Here is a 19,407-nt window from a genome sequence, read left to right on the forward strand (position 1 = left end):
CTTACCTGAGCCAACTGTTCTAACACTACACCTATTCTCAGAAATATTTTTCTACAGGCCATTTTCCCCATTGATCTAACTGGAATAGTCTCAGGAGCAAAGATACAAGCATTGATTCCCAACTCAGTACAAAGTTCAAGGATTTTTGACAAAAAACACAGCAGAATAGAATGGATTTAACTCCTCTATATTACAGTTTTTGTAAAATGTAAGTTAAAAGTACATATTTACATGTATGTACAATAATGCAGCAGTCTTTTCAATACTTCAAATTCAGCCTGTCCTAATGTACAATCCATATGGCAAGTAAAAATGTGATATGAAATAGATGACGCAATCTATTATAAGGAGAAGATGGGGAAAATGGGGCAACTATCTCCAATTTGGTAATTAAAGTATAAAATCAGAAACACAGAAACTTATTAATAAAAATAATTCTACAAGCTTGTAGCTCATTACAAGTATTAGATTCTGTTCTGTGTCAAGAAAATGTCTAGGGCAGATAATGCAGAATAATATCCCCATATATAACAATTACTAGAGGAAGTTACATCAAATTGGTGTAATCTACTCTGGCCAAGATCTGATGTATAATGAATCAAACTTTAGTAAAGATTTTTTAAAAAAATTAAGTACAAATTAATATAAAGTAAGAAAAATAAAGTAAATCAAAGAAAGCTAAGTGCAGAAAAATAAAAGATAAATAGAAAAGAAAAAAAATAGACATAATTTCCTATTTTCTTTATGGCAGTTATAAGGCCAATTGCAAATTTACCTCTTACTCTATGGTTACAACATACCTTTCTGTAATCTATTCTGTCTATTCATCAAAACCATTAATCATAAATTCATTTCTTTGTGTTTCACATAAAAAGTATAGGGTTTCCAGTTAGCCATAAAGGTAGATATTGTCTTTTCTCTTATTATAAAAATTAATTTAGCTATGTCAGCAAGTTCCATCATTTTCACCTACCATCCTTCGCTTGCAGATAAGATAAAATCTTTCCATCTTTGTGTATCAGTAATATTTTCTATAACTGTCATACAGGCATGTAAAAATCATACTTCATAAAATGAAAATTGCAACTTTAAATTCAGTTACAAAGGAAGGATCATTTTTGTGATCACAAAAATAAGTGTCACTAAATTATGCATCTACTTAAAATGAAAGTCCTACTCATTTTCTTTTTTAATTCACTGCAATGTTATTATTAATTCACAATATGGGGGTAGGTGAGTGGAGATGAAGCATAAAGTCCGAAGCAATTTGGCTATCAAGGTAATAACTATCTCATATGTGAACCGGGTCTATTTGTACACAGTATGCCCCCCACTGGTTACTCTGCTCACCTCCCAATAGTTCATTGCAAAAGGTCCCGCTCCTTCAGCGTCCAATGCTTTTTAACTACAGCTCCCTTGCTCTATTCCGGTCTCTGTTTCATAGAGAAACGCAAACCCACGGTCGTCTATGTCGCAGCGAGGATTACAGCAACGCTGCACAAGTTTTACCCAATGAAGAAATGAAAATGATTTGGGGTCTCTTGATCCAACAGCAGATCGCATTCAAGTCGTAAGCTAAGACAAGACTGTCTCGGGTGTTTTGGCAGAGTCACAAGACAATCTTAAGGTTAAAATATCTATCTCAACCTAACAATTGTTGGCTTTTCCACCATCCCACCTGGCACCCTCAAAAACAACTCCGGCTCATCTTTTCACATGCCACCTCTCCCTCCCCAGCCCTCCTTCCATTTTCAACCACCGCAGAGCACATCCGCCTCTCACCAAGCACTCCCATAAGTTTTCCTAATTTGCATTTAAAATTCTTATTTTATCTCGGTTTCCATCTTCTCAAGGACCACCCGCAGCTCTCCCATTAACCTACTTCCCTATTCCTCAGTTTAACTGCGGTCGCTTGGTCGTCCACTGCCGCATGGAGCAGCACCAGAGTCCGTTTCAGACGTCTCTAATTCTTACCAGGGATCGAACTCGTGTATGATGCTCTCAAAACGGATGACTGCGAAGAGCCTGGAACTGAAACCAGCCAGCCAGGCCAGGAAAAGGATCGTGAAGGAAAGCAGCGACTGCCAGCCTGCCGGTTGCGACAGACCCCCCGACAGGCCTCCTCCTCCCGCTGAGGCGCCGGTAGCCGCCAGTGAACCACTTCGAATGTTAGCCAGCGCTTGGGAATTTGAAGATGACGACGAGACAGCAGCACCGGACTTATGCTTCTGGTCGGGGGCTGAGTGTTCCGCCATGTTGGTCCCCGAGCTCCTCGCTTTTTCTCCGCCTAACGCGCAGCGAAGGAGGAGCAGAAGCCAGCTCGTTCCTTCAGCACGCTTCGCAAAAGACGACGGGGGAAGCCGCTGAAATCACAGTCTTCTTCCGCGCTCTTTTCACTGGTGGGGGAAGCACTTCCCTGCCGCCGCCTCTTCTTGAGCGACCCAGGAACTACTGCCCGTTGCGGCGGCCGCCGCCAACATCCCAATGCGGCGCCAGAGAACGGGCGCGAGACTGAAGCAGCGCTGGCGCGCGCGCGCGCGATGCAGAGGAGGGGGAGGAGGAAATAAGGCGTGGGTATGAGAATAAGAGGAGAGAGAGAGAGAGAGAGAGAGAGAGAGAGAGAGAGAGAGAGAAAAGTTGCTTCCGCGTGAAAATCAATTGGCTCAGGAACGCATTTGAGAAGGTTAGAGAAAAACGAAATGGGAGGAGAAATAAAGCGCGGGACGGTAGGCAGCCGTTGGGCGGCGCGTGAGAAAAGGAGGCGGGGAAGAAGCTAAGACGGTTAATTGAGGCTTGAGGCCCGAGCGATCGCTGACGCTTCATTGGGAGGAGCCGTCGAGGAGCTTTCTCCTCCCGTTTTCGTCAAGATCTTCCTATTAACCTGTCAGAGAACGACAGGTACTTCAAAAGGACAACGCGATAGCCAATTATGTTCGACAACCGTAGGGCGCGGCTACAGCAAGGCGGTGACTATCATTTTTCACAATTATAAAAAAAACGGTGCTAAGTGGAATCGTTTGATTGGCTGATACGTTAACCGGTGACGGAGTAAAGTCGTTTTTCCTCCCGTCACGCGAGAAATTAAGCGCCGACGTTTTGGGCTAGCCGTTGGAGTTGAAGGAGCTGCAGTAGATGCGTTACTGTATTCCTAGCGAGGAAGCCCGAGGCATATTGGGGTTTGTAGTTTCTAGGCATCGTTGGTTTGAATCTGTCAAGCGTCTGTTCACCACCTCCTGTTGTCATGGTAAACTTTGAAGATATACCCGTCAAAATCTGTATATTTGTTTTCCGAAGCTATAAAAGAAATTGAAATACGGCACAGAAGGCTATTATGACGCTAAAAGTACTGCCGTGCTCAGTGCAAAATGCAACTTTGAAAAAAAAATCACACCGAATCACATCCTTACAAATACATAGGGCAACTAGAGCTAAAGGGAGAAAGCTTGTGTAACCCATATACAGATCTTTCCCAATCCCGGCAACTTTTTGGAAGGACTGTTGCTGGGAATTTTGGAAATTGAAGTCCATATTGCACCCCAGAGTTGTTAAAATGGGAAAAGATGTTTTAAACAGCCACCTTGGAGCATTAATAAGGACAAAATGAGACGCTTCACACTATAGTTGGTGCTCAGGTTCGTGTAATACTATTTAAACTGAAGCATAGGATCCTTTTCAGTGTATAAAATTCACAGAGCAGGAAGTAGTAATATACATATACCATGATAGTTTCTCATTTACCAGTTTGTAATTGCTCATTTAATAAAACTATTTATTCAGGTGAAAAACTTAGTATAGTATATAAATTAATACTAATAAATGGAACATAAAGGAATATTTAAATGTGGCTGCTTGTAGTTGAATAAGAACATAGAATTGGTGAGTTTGAACTAATCAAACTTCATAATAATAATAATAATAATAATAATAATAATAATAATAATAATAATAATAATTTATTAAATTTCTAGACCGCCCCCTCTCCCCGGAGGGACTCGGGGTGGTGTACAGGAAAAAATTAAAAACATACAAACAATCAAACATAGGTAAAAATCCAATTAAACAACCCCTGTACAATTTATAAAAATTAAAAAACATAACGAAGGAAGGAAGGAAAAGTACTTTGGTACCAGGCAATTTTCTTGGGAAGATTGAGAAAAGATTTGATAACTGGGTAACACATTAGACAAAGCAATTTTTCTGAAATTGCCAGATGCTATTTAAGGGCATATTTTAGACAAAACTAATACTTCAAATTGTGGTTAGAATTACATAAATAGCTAAAGCAGAATGTAAAGCTAATGAAACCTTAGTGACATATGCTGCCATTAATATTTTCAAATACTTTTCAATAATAATTGTGACTATAACTTTGTTGCTTGTATCTCTAAAGCAAGATTTATTATTAAATTTTACGTATTTAGTATCCATGACATCACTAAGTGTTGAATCTAATGTTTTATGATAAATGTATTTTTACAATGACTATGAAGATTATTTATCACTATTATATGTACACTGAGAGCTTATGCACCAGAGAAAATTCCTTGTGTGTCACACTTGGCCAATAAAGAATTATCATTTTAATTCTAAACCAGTTGTAGTTGTCCCAGTTATTCTTGGCATACTGTGACATATGAAAACATTTTGGATAGCATTTAGGAAAACTGCACTTTGACAATTTTTGTATCAATCATATCATCAACATAGAGCAAGCTGCTACAGTATGTATTTAGGATTATTGGCATATATACCATGGGATCCTTCATTAATTCTGGCAAGTCATTGATATATAAACTAAATAATAATGGGGCCAGGATACCCCTTTATTTGTGTGAATCCTGTTAGTCATAGCTCCATTAACCCTATCCGGCACCCTAAAACAGGTATTTGTGTAAAGGACTTTATCAAAGCCAGCAGCCTAGATTATATTTTAAGACATGTCAGTTTACTCCATGATACTTCTCTGTTTACCACATCAAACAATGCTGTGAGGTCTACAAAAGCAGCAAACGGGTCTCCTCTTACAGACAATTAGATGGTTCAAGACAAAGCAGTTGTCGATGGTCAATAGGCCTTGTCTAAAACCTGCTTGTTCTTCTGCAAGGATATGGTTTTCCTCTACCCAAATTTCAATTCTATTCAAAAGGAACCTAGCATATATTTTTGCTACAATGTCAATCAGACTGATGGGTCTGTAATTACTAGGATCCTTTTAATTCCCTTTTTTATATATGGGAACAACTATTTTATTATTGTATTCACAAGTAGGATTATGTAAACTGTTAGGATTCAGCTCCTATTGCCAGGATAATTTCCTAACCATTAGTAAATCTAAATAAAAAAATCATGGTGTTTGGAAAACATCATCAGGGACATACAGTAGGTGGCAATTACATGGTGAACAGGTTAACTTTGTATATTTAGGTATAACTTTTTCCAAGCCCCATTAATTAAAGTATATAAAGCTATATTTACCCCTATGCTCTTGTTTGGAGCAGAAGTTTGGAGTCTGTACTCAATTACAATACTAGAACAAACAGAATCCCAGCACTTGAGATGTATTTTAGATGTAAATCTAAGAACATATGTTGCAGCAGCTGAATTGGGAATTCATATAATTCATGAACTATCCAAAATTAGAGCATATAACTACTGGCACAAAATCAGTGAAATAGAGACTGATAGACTCCCCAAGTTATGTCTATTAGATAAAATCACAATCACAAATTTCCTGGATCACCAAGCTAACAAATTTTGTAAGAAGCTGTGGCCTTCCTGTCTCTTGTGTAACAGAAGAATGATTTAAAAAAAAGAGCTACCCAAAAAATTAAGGATATAGAAGAACAAAATGATACAGCTATCCTTAGTAAGGTGGGTAACTTGAAATGGTTGAGCAAATAAAAATGTACTTTTCAAATAGACAGCCATTTAAAGTTACAACTGCCAAATCATCTTACGGAGATATTTACGCAAGCGATATTTGAACAGCTGCACACAATTCAATTCAAACCTTACAATGAACATCTCTTTATTTGCAGAGTGGCAGAGGTAGAAGACCTGGCTCCAATCCTATTTGATTGTTGCCTGTATAAGAGGGTGAGAGACAGGTACCTTGGTTTATACACCTAAACGAATAACCCATTGGGATCCCCATATCAAAACAACTTACCTTATATGCTGTCAGAATCTGAAAATAATATTTAACATAGCAATCTGAAAATAATATTTAGCACAGGAAAACTTAAGCAAAATGGTTCAGTTGAGATCGGCATATGTGGGACTGATTGGGGTAATTTGTAGAGGTGACCCCAAAATATAATGTTATCATATTTTATTTATTTATATATTACATTGTATTTTATTCCAATTCCATTTTAAACTATTTTTATGAAAGAGTCGGATTCACCTGTTGGCGTCACAGCAGGATAGTTATGGGATAATGGAGCTTTGGGAGCACTGTGAAACCCAGCCAATACCTGCTTGCCAGGAGACCCTATAGGGCCAAAGTCACTGTGAAGGGGTGGTGAAGAAAGGAGGTATGCTTTGTAGATCGTGAGGAAATAGCAATTTCCTCGTTTGATCCAAAGAAAACCCCCCTGATCGGCAGCAGAGACAACGGCCATTTTGGCAAGACCAAATCTGTGACAATCACAACAAGAAGAACATGTGTTGGAGCAATATGTGGACAGTGAATTGAAAGTGGGTGAGACAACTTTCACCTTCCACATTACAGACTTAAACCCAAATAAAAGAATTCTTTAAAAAAGATTGTCCAAAGTGTTAAGAAAACGGCGATTTATTACATGGAGAAAGATTACAGACCTAAAAGTGAAACAAACTGTCAAGGGAAGACTGTGAAGCTTTAAAATAGAAAAAGATTGGACTGAAACTGGTAGTAGCATGAAAAATGATTTAATTTGTGGATAATATTGCTTGATTATTGGAAGAATTTGTACAAAGAAAGAGGAACTTTGCTTTTTATTCTATTACCCCAACCCCACCCTGGGTTTTGCTGTGTTTAAAGCTGGATTTTAGAGCAGGGTGCCATCTACTGGTCAAAGATGATATTATATTAGTGCTTCGGGGGAATAATTTTGGAAACTAAGAACTACCAGATATTATTGGATAATACAAGAATAACAAAGAGGAGAGGAAAGAAAATAGTGGGAGGCAAACAACACCTGGAAGGCATTTTTATTTTGGTTTAATGTCTACTGGAGTTTTAGCTGCTTGGAAGTATTAGTAAGCATTTGAAAACAACAAGAAACATCCTTGCAACTGAATATTTCACTTTGTGAACTAAAGACATCTGGGGAAATTTGGTGGGCCAATTTAGATTATTAAGATCATCTGACAGAACATTCTATGAGGTAAAAGAAGAAAGAAGAAAAATTGAATAAGACTTAAAAATTTGGAAAACTTGCAAATTGGAAAATTTTAAATTTAAGGAGATTTTTTTTTAAACAAAGTTTTATTGGTTTTTTTAGGGAATAATAAAGGAAAAGGGTAATGGAAAGGTTACAAATTTTGGCAGTTGCAGTGTGCAGCAGGTGTCCCCCCCCCCATAGTCATAGTATACATTTACACAAAGTTCAATACTAAATAGCAATATATAGTCAGCATGTAAATTCAGTTAATGATTTCAATCAATTTATATCAAACTGATTTTCTTACTCATTTTTGTGATCTGAGTTTTCTCGGTATTGCCCCTTCTTCCCCCGCCAGCAGAGCTCCAGCCCCTCCCGTGTCCTGTGTGTCTGTTGTGAGATCATCTGGTTTATCTAGGAGTGCTTTATTTTTTTCCATAAAGGCCTGTGCCTCTATGGTTGTATTGATTCTAACTCTTGTGTCCTCCCAGAATATTAACATACCTTCAGGCATCAGCCATCTGAACCACACCCCCTTTTGGTAAAGTTTCTTCGCTAATTGCGAATAATTTTTCCTTTTCTCCCTCACTTTCTTGGGGATCTGTTTCAGAATGGTTATTTCCCTATCTTGGTATTTCAAAACTTGCCCCCTTTGTGCACTCAGAATTTCATCTCTTGTGGTTTTTCTGAGAAATTTAATGTGTACCTCCCTGGGCACATTGTGTGTTCTAGCATATGCTGAGTTCACTCTATAAACCAGATCTAGTTCCCATCCCATCAAATTTAAGGAGATTTTGAGGAACAGTTCCAGAACTGTGTCGATTTTATTAATAGTGGTATTTTTGGTGTTTCTAGACAATTGGGATATTGAAATTTTGGTGGAATATTTAGCAGTGATTAGTGTAGTAGACCAGCACAAAATGTCTCAGTAGAGGAAAACAAATGCAGTTTATAAAGAAATATTTTGATGTTTCAATGTATTAAGAAAGATATAACAAGGAATCATAGGGAGATGATGGAATTGATGCAAGTTACTGGGACATTAGGAAAACCCCAGCAAATAAAAAATGAACAAAAAATTCAGAAAATAGAGGAGAATCCAGAAAGAGCTGAGGAAAGAATAGAGGAGATAATTCCAAAAATTATTCAAGCAGACAAAGAGATGGGAGAGATAGCAATAATTTCTAACATGGAACAAATAAAATATCTTTTAAGAATTCAATATAGAAAAGAGAATGATCCCCTGAAAATGATGGGGGAACTGCAGATGGGTGCTCTAGAGATTCAACAGCAAGAGATTGATGCTGTGGCAGAGGAAATATTTAGTTCAAATAAACACGATAAAAGGAGTTACACGATACCAAAGGAGAAGCAGGAAAGATTCACTAAACAGTAAATAAGAGTTAAAATTCAAAAAAGTGCAAGAGATGATGGATAGATATAGAATATTTTTTAACATGGTGGTTATTTTATTAAGTGTTAGAAAAAGAAAGTAGAAAGTAGAAATTGGAAAAATAGTATTATATTTACTGAAACACATAATTATTATGTATACATAAATGTTAGAAGTGGAAAAATTACAATTATGTCTTTTTAAATGGTGATATAATTTTCAGAATTATATGCAAAGTATATTGACCCAGATAATACACTGTTCCCCAAGGACTTATGGATGTTAAAGAAAAAAATCATAAATAAAATTATATATATATATATAATTCCCCTGGCTCAGCTGATAAGGGAGGAAAACTTGTGTCTTAGAGGTTAATGTAATTGCCTAATATGTAGAAACAGCCCAGGTTTGAATCCCACCAAGGGTATGGCTAGCTGATGAGAGCTAAATAGCTTGAAACAGATCTATACTAGTCTCCCTTCATTTATTTATCAGCAAAAATACAACACAAAAATAGTTTTTCTGCCTGGATGGCTCCTGGAGTGGGGCTGAAAGGCAAAAGTGAAGCAGTATGCTCCTTCCTATGTTTGGGCATACCAGATGCTTTGACAAAAGAAAAGAAAACAATACACACACACACACACACACACACACACACACACACACACAATCTCCTTAGTCCAATTTGCAAAGGAAACTAATTTCTACTTTTGGATCAGTGCACTTAATCTTGCAGAAAGTACTGTCACAATTTATTTTAATTATTTTTTTATAAATAACAGACCTTAACATATAGTGTGGAATGTCTTCCCTCACAAAATAAATAATACAGATTAAAAGACATCTGGTAATACTATCCGTCTATAATTGCTAAAAAATTTCTTGAGATCACATTTAAAGAACTCCTTAAACAAAAGTCTTGATTAAGAAATCTAGCAAGTAATTTTCCAGTTGATGCCAAAATTTTATCTTTATTATTGTAATAATGGTTTTATGTTAGGTGTTAAAGATTATTTTAACAGAAAAAAATTATTAAGTATGCCCCTGAAACTCCAGTTTAATTTTTAATTATCCAATCCATTAAAATAGATTTGGAAGGAACTATTTATCTATCTTTCAGAAGCTAGATGCTTCACTTAGCTAAAATAATTTTTAGGTTGTTCGTATAGGCAGAATATTGTTAATTTCATTTCTAGAGTATGAGTTTATTCTGAGCCAGAGATTAAGTGGAAGAAAACAAAGTCATGTCTAAATTTGGGAATATCTTGAAGAGTAAACCCTATTAAAGGTTTACCGTATTTCCCCGAAAATAAGACAGAGTCTTATTTTCTGTTGACCCCCGAAATAAGCGCTAATTTTTTTCTTTTTCTTTCTTTTTTCATTTCTGTTATAATTTTGCACCAATTTTGTTGTAGTTAAGTACAATGACAATAAAGATTATACTTATACTTATGATACAACAGTGATGATGAATCTACATAGAGATGGGAAGTTGAACAACTAGCCTTGTGGGGTGTCCAAAACAATCTTTAATTGAACTCACTCAAAACTGTAGAAATAATAGTAGATTTTAGAAGAAGCCCTCACATTCTACCATCTGTTACAACATTAGACAGCTTAGTATCAACAGTAGAGACCTTCATGTTTCTAGATTCTATAATATCTCAAGAGTTAAAATTGACACCTAACATCAAATACATCATCAAAAAGCACAACAAAGAATGTTCTTCCTGTGCCAACTCAGAAAGCTCAGACTGCTTGGAAGAAGGCAGCTGACGTCATGGCGAAGTGGTATGAACAAGTGGTAACTTGATGAAGTCCCGCCGAATTCTTCTAGCCAGGAGGCTCTCTGGGCCCAAAAGTCACCCTGTAGAGTGACGAAGATAGAGGGGATGCTTCGGTGGTCAGGAGGAGAGTGCAATCTCCTCATTTGACCCAAAGAAAGCCCTTTTAACTGGCGGAGAAGCCGGTGATTATGGCTGAACTGAAGCTGTGATAGCTGAAACTTAGATTCTATTCTATTCTTTAAGATGCTATTCTTGTCCCCATTGGACACGACTTAACTAAAAGTTTATCTTTTTAGAAAGAAAATGTTGGCAAAGAAAGGTCTTTGGTTTAGTTCATACAAATCTTCTTTTACATCTGTAATATTTGCTGTAAAACTTGGTGGAATCTGTATGCTGTTCAAATTTTGTTCTGAGATAAATTATATTAGACTTAATAAAATATGCTATTGATCATGTTTTGCATCTAAAGGCTGGCATATTTCTTGGAGTTTACAACTGAAAAATACTGATTGAAACCATCTTTTAGCAAGTGAAATATAAATTTCTGCTGATAGATATGACTTGACAGATGAACGTGTTACCATGTTTTTCAATTGAAAACAAAACTGGATAGGAAACCTGTGGAATTCTGAAATGTTTCTGTCAGACTCTTTTAGATGTTTTAAATACTGCAATATATATTAACAGATATATGTTAAAATTATAGAAAAAGAACTGTCTGGTATAGTAGTTAAGGTACTGAACTAGAAGGAGGAAGAAGTAGGTTGAAATCTTCCTTTATGCATGCTGGATGACTTTGGTCCAATCTCCTACTTAGCACTAGGCTGGGAAACTAGACTATCCATCAGCCTATATTGAACCAATCTACTAAATTTGGGTCTATAATCTTCAGAGCCTTTTATCCTGCAGTGCTTTGATGTGAATTGGTATTAATAATACATATTTGTGGTGGGAATCTGTCTCTCAGTTTTTATCATAATGTGCATCTCAAAGGTATCAGTTTTCTGTTTTTTATTACTCTGTATTTAAAAATATAACCCTGTAACATTATGGATTTCACAAAGCCTAATCTGTATTTATTTGTTTGACAATTAATTGACTGAAATATAAAATCCATGAAGATAAAAGTAGGAAGTATGCAATCACATGCAAATTATGTTCCTAATGTCTGTATTTACATCCTAGGCAAGTTGACCAGCTCACAATAGCTGGTAGCCCCTAACAAGCTTGGTCTACCTTGAAAAAAACTTAGCTAGGTCAATCAGATTTGAATAGGAGACTAAAAGAAAATCCCTGGGATATACATTAGATTGTGAAGTATAAATAAACTCTGAAAGAACACAGCAGCAAATCATTTTTATATAAACGAATATGAATCCATGTATTTTATATAAACGAGTATGAATCCATGTATTTATAAGGAGACAGTATTTTGTTACATTTTGAATAGCATGGCCTGAAGGGGAATTTTATTTGGTGTATTGAACTCAGATCCTGCCTTTTCCTGATGAACTTAAGGCAGCATGTGCAAGTATGGTCAGTTAATAGCCATTCAAAATTATGACACGTCTCCCAAAAGCTTTACACTGTTTTGAAACTATGCCTTCTATAGTCATTTGGCCTTACTACTGACCACACACATTTGAGTTAATTACTGGTAAACAGTTAACAGTATTCCTTTCTGAATCACCTTTGTCATAAAATATTTAGACTGCAACTACCCAAACAAGGCCAGACCAGTAAATTAAGGATCTCTGAACAAAAAACATTTTAGAAATCTGTATGTTACTACCCAGTTTCCGTACAGGAGATCTTTCTAGTATTAGCCAAACATGAACATGTATTCTGCCCATCCAGACAGCCATCCCATCCCATCCCATCCCATCCCATCCCATCTATCCATCCATCCATCCATCCAAAATTTAAAAAGGGTTCTGTGAAGTGTATAATAAAATATTAAACATAAAACATGTACAATTTTACAGGGGTTTTTAAACCAAATTTTAAGGGGGGAGGGGTGGGTTGATTCGGATGGCTCAGACAGGCTTGTGGGGGAGTCTGCCAGGGCACAGGACAGAGCTAACTAATGGGCGCGGGTTGGGAGTGCTGGGAAGAGTTGGGATTCTGGGGCAGACATTAAGCCATTCCATTGGGGGGTTCACCATCTCTACTTTTGTGGGAGAGGCAGATATGGTGGGGGCCGAGGGCCAAATTATATTCGGAGGACGCAGGTTTGCTGTTTAAGAACGATCGCGCATTCCGACCCTCATCACCCTTCTCGCACCCCCGGGTGCTCGGGATTACAGGACCCTGGTCTCCGGCTGGTGTCGCTTAACACCAAGTCCATGGTACATAAGGCTCCCCTCATTTACGACCTCATACAAGAGGGTAGAGCGGACCTGGCGTGCATTACGGAGACCTGGTTGGGCCATGAGGGGGGTGTTCCCCTTAGCGAACTATGCCTACCAAGCTTCCGGGCGTTTCACCAGCCAAGAGCCCAGGGCAGGGGTGGGGTGGGTGGGTGGCGGTGGTTATTAGGGAAATAACCTCAAATAAATCTCAGACCTCAGGAGGTCACTGTGCCTCAGATAGGCGGGTGTGAGTCCCTTTTTGTGAAGTGGGGCCTTGGAGCTCAGGTGGGCCTTTTTGTTACGTACCTGTCTCCCTGCTACGTTTCATCGGCCCTGCCAGAGCTGCTTAATTTATTAGCTGGATTGGCGGTTGATTTCCCCAGGCTTATGGTCCTGGGGGATTTCAATCTGCCTTCCATTGATGAGACATCTGAGTCAGCTCTGGAGTTCATGGCTTCCATGACGGCTATGGACCTAACTCAGTTAATTCAAGACCCCACCCATAATGTGGGACACACGCTCGACCTGATTTTTGTCTCTGGGCAGTGGATGAATGATCTAGATTTAGGGGATATTTCTATTCAACCCTTGTCATGGTCTGATCATTTCCTCAACAGGCTTGACTTCCATACTGCTACCCCTCACAGCAGGGAGGCGGAACCAACTAGATGGTTCCGCCCCAGGCGCCTGATGGACCCCAAAAGGTTCCTGATGGAGCTTGGGACTTTTCCTGAATCCCTTGCTCACAACTCGACCGAAGCCCTAGTGGAAGCCTGGGATAGGGCGGCCACTGGGGCCTTGGATCACGTTGTGCCTTTGTGGCCTCTGACCTGGTGTTGATCCCGGGTGGCTCCCAGGTTTACCAAAGAGGTCAGGGAGATGAAACGCCGGAAAAGACGCCTAGAGAGTGGTTGGAGGGCCAGCCGGTCCGAATCTGATCGAACACTAGTATGAATTCATATTACATCCTACTTAGTGGTGATAAAAGCGGCAAAACATTTTTCCACTCTTATCACGTCCGCAGATAACTGCCCAGCCGCCCTGTTTAGGGTGACCCACTCCTTACTTAACCAAGGAACTGGGGAAGACCCTTTGCAGGGTAGGGCTGAAGAATTTGTTCAGTATCTGCAGGATAAAATCGCTCAGATCCGGACAGGCTTGGAGTCTGACTGGGTAGATTCGGGTGAGCCGACGGGGATGAATCTTGTGGAGACAATCTGGGATGAGTTTGACCCTGTGACCCCCGAGGGCATGGACAGGATTATGGGGAGACTCAGTGCTGCCACTTGTGTGCTGGACCCATGTCCCTCTTGGTTAGTTTCGGCTTCCCAGGAGGTGACACGAGGCTGGCTCCAGGTGATTGCCAACGCTTCATTGAGAGAGGGGTTCTTTCCCACCGCCTTGAAGGAGGCGGTGGTGAGCCCCTCCTTAAGAAGCCTTCCCTGGACCCAGCTTCTTTAGCCAACTATCGTCCGGTCTCCAACCTTCGCTTTGTAGCAAAGGTTGTCGAGAGTGTGGTAGCACGTCAGCTTCCCCAGTACCTGGATGAAGCTGTCTACCTGGATCCGTTTCAGTCAGGTTTCAGGCCCGGGTACAGCACGGAGACGGCATTGGTCGCGTTGGTCAATGATCTCTGGCGGGCCTGGGACAGGGGCTGCTCCTCTGTCCTGGTCCTATTAGACCTCTCGGCGGCTTTCGATACATCGACCATGGTATCCTACTGCGATGACTCGGGGGGTTGGGAGTGGGGGGCACCATTTTATGGTGGTTCTCCTCCTACCTGTCGGATCAGTCGCAGTTTGACTGGAGGGCAGGGATCGATCCCGAGGCGTGTCACTTGTGGGGTGCCCCAGGGGTCGGTTCTCTCATCCCTCCTGTTCAACATATATATGAAACCGCTGGGCAAGATCATCCGTGGTTTTGGGGTATGGTATCATCAATATGCTGATAATACCCAACTTTTCATCTCTACCCCAAACCACCCAAATGATGCCCTCGGCGTGATGTCCCGATGCCTGGAGGCTGTGCGGATCTGGATGGGGAGGAACAGGCTCAAGCTCAATCCCTCCAAGACTGAGTGGCTGTGGTTTCCATCATCCTGATTTGAACGTCTTGTTCCATCTTTGATGATAGGGGGACAAATTTTAGCCCCCTCAAAGAGGGCCCGCAATCTGGGAGTCCTCCTGGACATGCGGCTTAGTTGCGAAGATCACCTGATGGCCGTGACCAGGGGGGCCTTTTACCAGGTTGTCAGTTGCGCCCCTTCCTGGATTGGGATGCTCTATGCACAGTCACTCATGCCCTCGTCCTTTCTCGCCTGGACTACTGCAACGCTCTCTACATGGGGCTGCCCTTGAAGAGCACCCGGAGGCTTCAGCTGGTCCAGAATTGGGCCACGCGGGTTATCATGGGGGTACCTAGGTACTCCCATGTTACACCCCTTTTAGGCGGCCTGCACTGGTTACCGGTTGTCTTCCGGGTGCGATTCAAGGTACTAATCATGACCTTTAAAGCGCTCCATGGCTTAGGCCCAGGGTACCTGCGAGACCACCTACTGCCACCAGTAGCCTCCCATCATCCAGTACGATCCCACAGAGTTGGCCTCCTCAGGGTGCCATTGGCCAGACAGTGTCGGCTGGTGACCCCCAGGGGGGAGAGCCTTCTCTGTGGGAGCGCCTTCCCTCTGGAATGAGCTGCCCCCGGAGCTTCGCATAATCCCTGACCTCCGGGCCTTCCGACGCGCCCTAAAATGTTGGCTTTTCCAGCAAGCCGGCCTGGCCTGTTAATTTTATCTAATTTTTTAAATGTTATTATCATATTAATTGGGTTTGTTTTTTTGGATATTTATCTAATTTCCTTTTAACTTTTGTGATGTGTTTTTTAATGTTGTACGCCGCCCTGAGTCCTTTGGGAGAAGGGCAGCATATAAATCCAATAAAACAAACAAACAAACAAACAAACAAACAAACAAACAATTCAAAAAGGGGTAGGAATAATTAAAAATTCAACGTTAAAAGTTAATTAAAAGGTAGAGGAGAGTTTTCATCAACCACATGACTGCATGCTGCTCTTTGGGTTCCAAGCAAGACAAAAGAACAATAATAATAATAATAATAATAATAATAATAATAATAATAATAATAATAATAATAATAATAATAATAATAATAATAATAATAACAACAACAACAACAACAACAACAACAACTTTTATTTCTAGACCGCACCCTTTCCTAGGCAGGACTCGGGGCGGTGTACAATCAAAACCATGATTTTGAACCTTTATAAAATTCCAAAGGAGTGGAATTTTCCCCTTCATCTTTGGGGGAGAGATGTTTTCAAGAATGGGGCAATGGCAGAGAAGGCTGTCTTTCTGGACCCCACCAGTGAATAACTGAGAGGGTCTGCAACACGCCTTTGATGCCTGGGATGAAGAAGGTTTCATAGGTAACATGGCCTCATGCCATGTAGAGCTTTAAATGTCATAACCAACATCTTGAATTGGACCTAGAAGCAAAGTAGCATCCAAAGTAATTTGCAGAGCAAAGACGTTACATGCACTGTGTTTTGGGCACTCAAGTTTGCTTGTGCAGCCACATCCTGTACCAGCCGAAGCTTCCCAATACTTTTCAAGGCTAGCTCTGTGTAACATATTGCAGTAGTCCATATATGTTCACCTCACCCCATATACTGTACTTTCTCTTCTTTTGTTGATTTCACTGTATGAACTACCGGTGAATTAATATCTGCTAATGTACTGAATCCAACTGACTTCAGTGAATTTGTTCTAAGTATGCTTAAATCTGGAACTAAACTGATATAACTCCAGTACCTGAGTCTATTACACTGCATTGATTTTACCTACACTGCATTGATTTTGATCTAGAATTACCTGCCAATGATATACAATTGAGTTGTCCTGATATTTTGATTTATGAGTTAACTATTCAGACTAGGATTTATGGCAGTTATAACTAAAAAGTTTGAAATTAGTTCAGATAGAGAAGAAATTGTCATGCTAATTCTTAAATGCTCAAGCCTATCAAACTTTGGAATAAGACTCAAAAATGTTAGCAGGGCAATGTAGGTGCCCTATTTTTTTTTTCTTGAACAAGTTGACTGGAAAAAGTGGTGCCTTTTCAATGATGGCACATAATCAGAGATTAGAAAAGCCTGGCTAAATCAGAATTCTGATCTACTGAATACACACTTCATAGATTGCTACAGAAATCAGATAACTTCTTAAATATATCTATAACTTGCCAAAATGTAAAACTTTTATTTACTTTGGTTGATAAATCTTGGCGTGCTAGCTTAGCAAAGTTTACTAGCTCATTGGCAGAATATCTTTAGAACAGTAAGTAACTCAGAAAGAAAAAAAATTCATAATATCATATATAGTTAATGTTAGTAAAAAAAATTCTTCATGCCTGAAAGACACATCAAGTTTTCTTCAACTCTGTCCCTAAGAAACTTGTAGGCTAAATGTTTATATCCTTGAGCAACTGGAATTTATTGTACCTGATATTACTTTCAAAGCATTATAGTAGCTAGCAATTTAGAATAGTATGAAGTATTCTAGGATTTTGTAGCTACCCTTGACATTCCACCAATGAACTTGCTATATTAATGAATGAAAGTTGTATGCAATATGACTTGCATATAAATAATTATTAAATAAAATAGAAATCTGAAGTTTAAGTGCCAAGAAAATATAATTTTAATTTACAATAAATGAAAATATAAGAATTGTTTAACTGTTAAATTGGCAAACAATATTAAATAAATTTGTTTGGAAGGAGAAAAACTGAGAGTAAAGATGAAGATTATGCAAGATACTCGTGAAAGAGGTGGCCTCAGACTCCCAAACCTTCAATTGTACTATGAAGCTGCGGTACTAACGCATGTAGCAGATTGGTTTGGGAAAACAAAAATGGAATTGCTGAATATAGAAGGCCATGATCTTGTTCTGGGATGGCATGCATATCTTTTTTATGAAGATAGGGTGGATAAAGTGTTTAACAATCATGTTCTCCGAAGTGCCTTGATGAGAATATGGAAGAAGCACCTGCCCAATTGGGATTATAAGATACCGCTTTGGTTGGATCTTGCAGACACCATGGGGATTATGAATATTAAGTCACTCGGGGGTTGTTTATATAAAGATGTGCTTATCGCTGATGGGGACAAATGGAAGTTGAAAAGTTTGGAACAGCTGTTGGAAGAAGGAATTACTTTAAATTGGTTACATTACATACAGCTACAGAAGAGATGGGAAGAAGATCGCAGGGTCGGTTTTATGGATAAAGAAGTGGAACTGATTAAGCAGATAAAAGAGACTGGCCCAAAACAAGTTAAAAGAATATATAATGTACTGTTAGAAAGAGACTCAGAAAGTGAATTGGTTAAGGATTGTATGATTAAATGGGCTCAGAATTTTGGTGAAGTGGTTATGTTGGAAACGTGGGAAAAAATATGGGTTCAGAATGTTAAATTTACACAGTCACAGAATTTAAGGGAGAACTTTTATAAAATGTTTTACAGATGGTATTTAGATCCTAAAAAATTATCATGCATGTACCCAAATGATCAACCAAAATGTTGGAGATGCGGGTGTCTAGATGCTACCTTTTTTCATGTATGGTGGACTTGTAACAAGGTTAAAGCTTTTTGGATAAAAATATGGTGGGTTATGCAGAATGTATTTAAGAAAAGAATACAATTCACTCCGCAAATGTTTTTACTGGGTATAGTTAAGGATTTCACCAAAGGGGAAACAAAATTGGCCTTGCATATGATTACAGCAGCTAGGTTGTTGATTGCGCAACATTTTTTACCGACAATTGATCAATGGATTCAGAAGGTGGCGGGGTTCGCCGAAATGGCAAAAATTTCAGCTTTCTTAAAAGCTCAGAAACAGGAGGATTATACACAGGAATGGATAAAATGGATTGATTATATAGAGAATAAATACCAGACTAGGAGTTATTATGTAGCCTTTAGGTAAGAATGCTTAGATTGATAGATGATCAGAGTAAATAATATACGGGATGTTTGGAATTGTTAGAGTGGTATACAGCGGAAGTCAGGGGGTGGGTTTGTGTGGGAGGTGGGGGAGGGTTAGGGTGGAGGGCGGGATAATATATATGTATGAATAAATTAGAAGATGGGATTAATGAAACAATGTTATTTTAGGAGAAATTTATATTAAGAGTTATATATGTGAAATTAGCTTAGAAAATGGGATCAATGTGCTATTATTAATCTAAGAGAAATTTATATTGTGTTTGTTGGGAGGAGAGGGGATACAATATGAGTAATTTACTTTAAGACGGGGGGAGGGGAGGGGGCAAAGTATTTGGTATAATATTTGAATGTGAATTTTTGTGGGGGGGGGGTTGGGGGGGCATAACATTTGTATCAGATTTACATTGTATGGTGGGGGGTGGGTGAAAAGGGGGAAAATCTGTTTGTACAAAACTCTTTTAATAAAAAAAAAGAAAAAAAAG

The 19,407-nt window shown here is 39.1% G+C and overlaps 2 protein-coding genes across 2 annotated transcripts in view; one reads left to right on the forward strand and one right to left on the reverse strand.

Annotated features, from left to right (window-relative positions):
• Positions 1 to 2,780, reverse strand: part of STT3B (STT3 oligosaccharyltransferase complex catalytic subunit B) — a 59,265-nt gene extending 56,485 nt beyond the window's left edge. Inside the window, exon 1 of the mRNA XM_081971299.1 lies at positions 1,975 to 2,780. Within this exon, the coding sequence (XP_081827425.1) occupies positions 1,975 to 2,255 (281 nt within the window). The 5' untranslated portion in view covers positions 2,256 to 2,780. The remainder of the gene's footprint in view (positions 1 to 1,974) is intronic.
• The window catches only part of GADL1 (glutamate decarboxylase like 1), a 455,870-nt gene that overhangs the window by 9,404 nt on the left and 427,059 nt on the right, over positions 1 to 19,407 (forward strand). The window lies entirely within an intron of this gene.

The sequence above is a fragment of the Natrix helvetica genome (assembly GCF_964273705.1).
Source record: "Natrix helvetica genome assembly, chromosome: Z".
In the NCBI taxonomy this organism is placed as follows: domain Eukaryota; kingdom Metazoa; phylum Chordata; class Lepidosauria; order Squamata; family Natricidae; genus Natrix; species Natrix helvetica.